This window comes from Mustela nigripes, chromosome 4 (genome assembly GCF_022355385.1).
Source record: "Mustela nigripes isolate SB6536 chromosome 4, MUSNIG.SB6536, whole genome shotgun sequence".
In the NCBI taxonomy this organism is placed as follows: Eukaryota; Metazoa; Chordata; class Mammalia; order Carnivora; family Mustelidae; genus Mustela; species Mustela nigripes.
Window position 1 is genome coordinate 93,156,589 of NC_081560.1, and position 9,094 is coordinate 93,165,682.

Genomic DNA, 9,094 nt, shown 5'->3' on the forward strand with positions numbered 1-9,094 from the left:
GGCCCCCCACGCCCGCACCCCGTCCCCGACCTAGTCCCCACGCCGCAGCGGCGCGACGGAGCCCGCAGGCGGGAACCTGCCTGCGCCGTCAGCGCGCACGCGCGCCCCCCATCCCGCCCCTCCGGCGCCGTCTCCGCTCATAGGCCAGCCGCACCATCACTCCGGCCAGCTCGCGCTCGCGATTGGCCAGAGTCCGGGCGCGCGACCGGCCGTGGGCGGGGCCCGGCGAGCTATAAAAGGGACGGCGGCGGAGCTCGTGCCGCCTTGCAGACGCCGCCTCTCCGGAGCCGTCCGCGCTGCCCAGCCATGGTCAACCCCACCGTGTTCTTCGACATCGCCGTGGACGGCGAGCCTTTGGGCCGCGTCTCCTTCGAGGTGGGCGGCCGGGGCGCGCCGCACGGGCGCGGGCGGGCGGGCGCGGGCGAACGGGGGGCGGCGGCGAGCGGGGGCGCGGGCGGACGGGCGGCCCCGGCCCGAGAAGCGCGGGCGGTGCGGCGCCATTTCCTGACGAGGGGCCATTTTGGGCGGCCGGGGGCGGCGGGGGAGGGGCGGCGGCGGACAAAGGCGGGGCGGCGGGGGACGGGCGGCGCGCACGTGCTCGGGCCGCGCGCTCGGGGTAGGCAACGCCCGCAGGCGGGGCGGCGGGGGCCCCGTGGGGGCGGCCTAGGGGACCGCGGTGCGGGAGGGGGGGCGCACTGCGGAAGCGGCCCGGCCCCGCCCGGCGGAAGCGTGCGGCGCCCCCGCCTTGCGCCGACGACGCCGGCCGCGCCCGCCCAACGGTCCCCCGGCAGCTCTGCGGGCGCCGCACGGGGACGCGCCCGGCAGCCCTCCGCACGTGGCGCGGCCTCGGCCCCTCCCGGGGGCTCATCTGCTGGGGGACGTGCGGAATCCCTTCCTGGCGGCCTCCGGGGGCAGATCCCAGCCTCCCCCGCCCCGAGATCGGGCGGGCGGGGCTTGCGGGAGGCGCCTGCACCCCTGCGGGTGGAGCTGCGGCGGGCGCCGCGGGGCGGGGGCTTCCTGGCAGGCGCGTGGGGAGCCCCAGCGCAGGCACGCGGCGTCAGTTACATGTAAAGTGGGTCCCACGCCCCGCGGGGACTCCCGGTGCAGGACGGCCTCCGGGAGCCGACGGGGTGAGGCCGCCGCGCGCGTTCGGAGTGTGAGGCCCCTGACGTTGGGGGCAGGGAAGTCTCGCGCGTGTTCCTGGCCGGTGGCGGAGTTTGGCGCGTCTGGGTCTTGTGTTGCCCATCCCGACCCCACGGGACCTCCGCCTGGGGGGAGCCGTTGGTTCTTGGGATTCGTGATAATCACCAAAGAGGCATTTTCTTGTCGTGGTTTGGAGGCCGCGAGACGGGCTGCCGAGCCGCAGACGCGCGCGGACGCTTACCACGCTCTTTTCTCTTGCAGCTGTTCGCAGACAAGGTGCCGAAGACGGCAGGTGAGTGTTCTTGGTGCGGAGCCCTGGCGTGCGGCAGGTCGCGACCCTGAGCGCCTGCGGGTGTGTCTGTGTACATGTGGGTGTGTGTGTTTTCTCGCGACAGAGAACTTCCGTGCTCTGAGCACCGGAGAGAAAGGATTCGGTTACAAAGGTTCCTGCTTTCACAGGATCATCCCGGGATTTATGTGCCAGGTACGGGCTGTGCGCTGCTGTGAGTCTCCCCGGAGAGCGAGCCGGTGCGTGTGTGGGAGCTGCTGCCCACTTGACCTTGCGAGTCAGCTGGAGCTGGTGTTTTCAGGGTAGAGTTTCGAAGTTTGGTGCATTTTCCGATCGTGCTGCCAGGAGTGACAGGTTTTGCTCTTGTTTACAGGGTGGGGACTTCACACGCCATAATGGCACTGGTGGTAAGTCCATCTACGGGGAGAAGTTTGATGATGAGAACTTTATCCTGAAGCACACGGGTCCTGGCATCCTGTCCATGGCCAATGCTGGACCCAACACGAACGGCTCCCAGTTCTTCATCTGCACTGCCAAGACCGAGTGGTAAGAGCAGGGCACGGCGAAGAATACCGAGGGGGGACAGACCCTCTCTTCCCTGTTTCTGTTTTCCCCCACCTTTCCATTGTGGAAGGAAGGTGGGGGAGCTACAGAATTCCGTCCTGTGCTACAGAAGGCAAGATACTGGGGATGCCTGGGTGGTTCAGTGGGTTGAACGTCTGCCTTGGGCTCAGGGTCCTGGGATCAAGTACTGCCTCGGGCTCCTTGCTGGGCAGGGAGCCTGCTACACACACACACACACACACACACCCCCGCATCTCTGCCTACTTGTGATCTCTAATGAATAAAATCTTGAAAGACAGATACCGGAATGGGGAGAGGGGTGCTCAGCAGAGGAGTGAACGGCACTTCCGCAGGAGGGCTGAACGCTTCATCTCAGGATCATAAATTCAGGCCCTGTGTTGGGTGTGGAGATCACTCACAAACAAGGGAAGAGCGGTGCTTTTTGTGGTCCGCGAGTGCTTGTTGGCTCTCCAGGGCCTGTGAGCACACACAAGCTGGGGGAGGTACTGGAGAGGCGGAAGAGGAGCTGGGACCCTGAGATGATGACTGGAGGTGCTTAATTTCACTGGGCCACACGGGTGTGCTTCAGGGTCTGTTTCGAGCAGAGCATTGTTAACAGCAGTTGAGAGAACTTTCCCCTTCTGAGGCCGATTCCTAGTCACTGTGGTGTTGCCATTTGTTCAGCTAAATGGATGCAGTGTTGGGTCGGTAGGCACTGGTGCTAAAAGCTGAGTGTGCTCCCCTCCTGATGTTCTTGGATGTACTCTATTGGGGTGTGGGGCCCCTGCTCCCTTACCTGCGCAGTGCGAGCTGCTTCGTCACTGGCCCCAGAGCTGATGCCGCCTGTCGTGTTGTAGGTTGGATGGCAAGCACGTGGTCTTTGGCAAGGTCAAAGAGGGCATGAACATCGTGGAGGCCATGGAGCGCTTCGGGTCCAGGAATGGCAAGACCAGCAAGAAGATCACCATTGCTGACTGTGGACAGATCTGATCAGTCTGACTCGTGTTTTATCTTAACTACCCGACCATTCCTACTGTAGCTCGGGAGAGCGTCCCTCTACCCCTGCCTGCTCGAACTACCCCAGAATCTCCACTCGCTGCAGTTCTGCGGGTTCCATGGTTCCTTACCCCCAGGCCTAGCTGGATCTCAGAGTTCAGTTAATGATGAAATAAAACCTAAACCACAGCTGTCTGTCCTTGTTTGAGGGGGGCGGGGGGTCCTTGCAGCAACAGGTTGGTTTGCTCCCCTGACCCAAGAAATAGCCATCATAAGGTGACCCCAGAGTATGTGGGGGCTGGGGGTCCACAGAATGACTTCAACAGGAGGTGACTCATGCTGGACCAGAGCTTTGGAGCGGGGTGGGGACTGCTACAGGAAGTGGAATCCTAACTTCTGGAGGCCTGCATTGGGATGTAAGTCTGCTGGTATTAAGGGGGTGCTAGGTTTCCCCCATTTGCTATGTGGACTATGTGCTTTATTTTTATGAGTGGGAGGGAGAGAACTAGGCTTACTGCCGAGCAGGGAGCCTGATGTAGGACTTGATCCCAGAATGCTGAGATCATGATCTGAGCCAAAGCCTGACGACCTGCCCGGCCCAGGCTCACCTATGCTGAGTCTTCTAACCGCTGGCAGCACCTGGTTCTGGATCTCCTGTGAAGCGATTGCTTTGTAGGTGCCCAGTGCCTCTGCGGGAGAGCTTGGGGAAGGTTTTTGGCTCGTGATTGTGGAGTAGCTGGATCTTCAGCTTGACTTCAGGAACAGCCTTAGGGGACAAGGTTGGCAAGTGAGGATGTTGTTAACAAAGGAAAGTGATGGGGAAAGGTGGGTAAGAGCCCAGGACTCTGCCTGACCCTTGACTTGAATCCCCACCTCTGTCAGGACCCCCCCCAGGGCTGCCACCTTGCCATCGTGGGAACCTGATCATCCTGATCATCCAGAGTCCCCAGGTCTGGTTGAGGCAAGGCCCTTTCCCTTCGTAACCTGGGCTTGAGACCAAGTGGTGCAGATGTCAGTGATAAGCTTCCTGGACAGGCAGAAGGGAGCCTGCTAAAGGTCGAGAACTACAAGCTAGGAGCACCCTCTGCGACCCGCAGCACCCCTGCCTGTAGGGGCTCTTGAGCAGGGAGCTGTTCTGAGTGGTGTGAGAATGTCCGGCTGCTCGCCAGTTCCCTCTGCACACGGTGCTGGTGTGTCTGTGGCTGTGTCATTTTCTCTTGTCCTCAGGGTGACTGTGGGGACACTGTCCATGTGCGTCTTGTGTCCGGGAGACGTTTCATCAACCCAGTCTGCCTTGTTCCTTTGTTAACAGGTTAGTCCTCGATCATCCACACCTGGTCAGTGGTTGTGTCCATTACGGTGATGCGGGGGGTGATGCCAGAGTCAGTGGAAGTCAGTCCCCACAATGGGACAACGCAGTGTCACAGTTGCTGTGTTTGTGGGGTTCAGCCCACCCTTGAAGGGAGGGGACTGCACAAGGGCATGCAGAACCAGGGTGGGGATCCTCTCAGGCCACCTTTAGAAGTTGCCCAGTGTCCATGCATTGGGAGAGCTGGGAAGGAGAGTAGCTGCCTGTCGCTCGAGGCGTGCTGGTTCCCTCGCCACAGGCAGCCATGGTTCTAATCTCTGTCCCTGTCCATCTCCAGCACCCATGTGTCTCCCCAAAACATCCTGGGCTTGGTTCTCAAATTGAGGGCAAGCTCAAACCTATGCAAAGTAAGGGTCAGTCAGTGCTCCATGATGAAGGCCCCCAGGAGAAGGCAGGGTAGGCAGGTCCATGTTGTGGTGTGGCTGTGGTGTCCCCCATGCCCTGGGGAGTTGGCCAAACACACTCCCTTGAAGGCAGGCCTCACCCAACGCCTCTCACACCTCCGAAAATGGGGCAAAATCCACACAATCTGTGGTACCTGGTCCATATTTAGGTTTTCCCCAGGGGGCTTGGGACAAGTTTGTTATGGTGGGACTCCCCTACAACTGGTGCCTTCCGCAACCCCCTTCGCCTGGCTGGGACCCAACCCAGGCCCCACATCTTGTTCTGTGTCTCCAGTCTGTTTAAATCCACAACGATCCTTCCACTTTTTTTGCATAGTGGGATTTCTGTTAAGAACTTTGAGATTATAATTACACATTGTAAAATTCACCCTTCTTAATAGAATAATTATTAGTGAACTTACTGACTTGGGCAATTGTCACCATAATCCATTGCCCCAGACCCCAGGAAGACGACATGCTCGGACCCATGCGCTGTCACGCTTGCTTCCAGGGTGAGGGTTGGCCAATCCCAGGACCCTGAGATCATGACCTGAAGGCAGATGCCCAGCCGACTGAGCCACCCAGGAGCCCCAGCCTGCACTTTATGTCATTGGCTCCCTAAGTGGCGGGGAACAGTGACGTCAGGCAGCTCCTCAATTCTGGAGCAGCCAGACATCACCTGTCTGTGTCCCTTCCTTGCATGTTCCTCTGTGAGCTGGAAGTGAAGTGGAGAATGTTCACTACTCTCAAGCTGACCCTTCTGAGCAGGAAGACCTCGTGGGTGAGGCTGTGTGCCCTTGATTCCGCCTCTGGTGGGGTGCACCTGACCTCAGGCTGTCTCCATGGTGAGGCAGTGCTGCCCGCTGGACGGCCCTACTGGAAGGGACTCTGTCCGCCTCCCGGTGAGCAGGTGGTGCGTAGGCGACACTGCCTAGGTTCCCAGGCCTCCGGTCTCACCTCGGCCTGAATCAATCATTATTCTGAAACCGTGAAAATAGAGTGAATTTCGAATCTCTCTTTTCTGATAACTAAGGAATCATGGACTTTCACTCTCAACCTGTTAGAAACGATACCATTTGGGACGCTCACGCCATACCCTGTCTGACATGAGCTGTCTGTCTGTGTGGCTTCGGCCTGGTGCCCCCCCGCGGTGAGCCCTCCCTGGCCCACTCCCTCGGCTGCAGTGACATCAGGGTCCATGGAGAGAAGTAGATACTTGCATCCAGGTCACCATCTAGGGGCGCCTGGGGGGCTCAGTCAGTGAAGCGTCTTCCTTCAGCTCAGGTTATGATCCCAGGGTCCCGGCATGGAGTCCCGCATCAGGCTCCCTGCCTAGGGGAGAGACTCTCTGTCCCTCCCCCTCTGTTCCTCCCTGCTGCTCATTCTCTCTCTCTCTCCCAGATAAATAACTAAAATTAAAAAAAAAAAAAAAAAAAAAGATACAAAATACAAAAGTCACCACCAAAACTCAGATGGGTATACTCCTCTTTTCCATAACCCCACAGTTGCTCAGTAAGCTCCCACTCCGGGCTCACTGGACAGAAGCGCGCAGCGCGGCGCAGGAACGGTGGGGCTCCGGCTCTCCTCCCTCGTCCTCCCTGTCCTCCAACTGGACTGTTTCGAAGCAAATTCCAGACACATGCACGAATGTCTTAGTACATAGTGTGTCTCCAAAAGATGTGAATTTGCATTTTTAGTATAACCAAAGTACTATTTGCATCTAAAATAATGATCCCTTAATATCATCAACTATCCAATTCTCCTGTGTCTTCTGTCTCGGAAGTGTTTTTTATTCCCAGTTGGAATAATTTATCCCTGTTTATTGAAATACGGATCCAATTAAGATCCATGGAGCTCGCACTGTGAAAGGGTCCCTCTGACTGTGTGCCGAGTGTAGACCATGGGAGGTGGAGGTCCTGGGGCCACTGTGTCATCTGGGGCAAGTGGTGTGCAGGGACCAGCGGGAGGCGGTCACCATTGAAAATGAAGTACATGTACTTTTACAGCAAGTGTACCTTTTATTGCTTCATTTTATCCACAAAAGATGAGTTTTTTCAGGAATAAAAAATCTGCAGGGGCATCTGGGTGGCTCAGTCTGTCGAGCATCTGACTGGATTTTGGCCCAGGTCGTGATCTCCGGGTCCTGGGATCAACTTCTACATTGGGCTTTGGGTTCAATAGGGAGTTTGCTTGATCCCTCTCAGGATGCCTGGGCGGCTCAGTTGGTCAAGCAGCTGCTTCAGCTCAGGTCATGATCCCAGGGTCCTGGGATTGAGTCCCATATCGGGCTTCTTGCTCGGCAGGGAGCCTGCTTCTCCCTCTGCCTCTGCCTGCCATTCTGTCTGCCAGTGTTCACTTGCTCTCCCTCTCTCTCTCTGACAAATAAATAAAATCTTAAAAAAAAAGAAAAAGAAAAATTTTCTCTCTCCGGGCACCTGGGTGGTTCAGTGGGTTAAGCCTCTGCCTTTAGCTCAGGTCATGATCTCAGAGTCCTGGGATCGTGCCCCACGTCGGGCTCTCTGCTCAGCGGGGAACCTGCTTCCCTTCCTCTCTGCCTGCCTCTCTGCCTACCTGTGATCTCTGTCAAATAAATAAATAAAATATTTTTTAAAAATAAAAATGATTTACAAGCTGGGAAAAACAAACTGTGGCCAAACCCAAGGCAAGTCCTAGCAGCATTACTTTTTTTTTTCTTTAAGATTTTATTTATAGGGGGTGCCTGGGTGGCTCAGTGGATTAAGCCTCTGCCTTCAGCTCAGGTCATGGTCTCAGGGTCGTGGGATTGAGCCCCGCATCAGGCTCTCTGCTCGGTGGTGAGCTTGCTTCCCCCTCTCTCTGCCTGCCTCTCTGCCTACTTGTGATATCTCTCTCTCTGTCAAATAAATAAAATATTAAAAAAAAAGATTTTATTTATATATTTGACAGACAAAAGAGAGGAAACACAGTGGGGGAGTGGGAAAGGGAGAAGCAGGCTCCCGCAGAGCAGGGAACCCGATGTGGGGGTTGATCCCAGGACCTTGAGATCATGACCTGAGCCGACGGCAGACGCTTCACCGACTGAGCTGCCCAGGTGCCCCAAACATGGGATTTTTACTCCAAATGGACTGGCAGGTGTGGCTGTGACTGCGTGCAGGGCCTGCCTCTGGGGCATCTGCTCGGCCTTCCATGAAGCACATCCCTGCAAAACCCAGGTCTTTCCCAGCTGCCTTGGGCCTCTCACTTCTCAAACAGGAGTTTGTGCTCCTGGGCCCTTCCCAAACCTATAGGTCATAGACATTACAACTTACTTCATCATGGAGTTACATAATTGTTAACTGAGTTGCATACTTAAAATAGTTATGACTTACTTGCATAACCAGATCTGGGAAGAAATCAAATGGATTCTTGGTAAACCCAGAAAGGAGACAATAGCTTTTTTTTTTTTTTTTTAAGGATTTTACTTATTTGACAGAGATCACAAGTAGGTAGAGAGACAGAGAGAGAGGGAAGCAGGAAGAGGAAGGGAAGCAGGCTCCCTGCTGAGCAGAGAGCCTGATGCGGGGTTCAATCCCAGGACCCTGGGATCATGACCTGAGCCGAAAGCAGAGGTTTTAACCCACTGAGCCACCCAGGCGCCCCGAGACAATAGCTTCTGACCCAAGAGCCCGCTGCTGTAGGAGCGGCTCGGTGACAGATACGAAGCGATGCGCTCACAGATGCTGGCGCCACAGTCCCCAACTCCACCTCTTTACCGGAAGTGCTGGTGGGCCCAGGACCCCCATCCACTCTCCACCGCGGGTGCAAAGCTCCAGCGCATCGCACTCCCCACTGGTGAGACATTCTGGCCAGTGTTCTGGGCCCCTGAAACCACCCGCCCGCCAGGATGACCACATGAGGGGGGGGCATCGTCAAACTCAGCCTATTTCTCTGCTTAGAGCCAGGAGGTCACGGACCTCGCTGGAAAGTACCACGGAGAGCTGAGAAATCGTGCCCACACTAGGCGAAGTGCAGGCCTTTCCTTCCCCTGAAGATACGCCACGTCCTTAGCTGATCGGGTGTTCCAGAGTGTATGTGGAGGGGACAGGGCTCTTGAGGGTGGAGAGACTTCCTGAAGCTCCCTCCCTGTCCTGAGGGATGGCTGCGGGGGTGGGGGTGCTGGGAAGGGCCAGGAGGGCCGTGAGGACCCAGTGCTGAGGGCCCCATGGTGCAGGCTCAGCCCTGGTGCCCCCACAGAGGCTGGGGAGTGGAGGCCAGGCCCAGGGCCGGGCACATGTCCCGGGGCAGAGCGCTCGCCGCAGCTGCTCAGATCCCTTGGCATCGCGCACTGGGCGTCCCGGGTCCAGAGTGAGCGGTGTCCTGGTCACCAGTCAT

General features: G+C 57.5%; 1 protein-coding gene across 1 annotated transcript; it reads left to right on the top strand.

The window, feature by feature from the left end:
* Positions 1-245: 245 nt before the first annotated feature.
* PPIA (peptidylprolyl isomerase A) lies at positions 246-3,181 on the top strand. The gene is made up of 5 exons (XM_059397133.1): positions 246-375; positions 1,405-1,435; positions 1,539-1,627; positions 1,806-1,978; positions 2,854-3,181. Exons 1-5 carry the CDS (start codon positions 307-309, stop codon positions 2,984-2,986), a joined length of 495 nt encoding a protein of 164 aa, XP_059253116.1. The 5' UTR covers positions 246-306; the 3' UTR covers positions 2,987-3,181.
* The last annotated feature ends 5,913 nt before the right edge of the window (positions 3,182-9,094 follow it).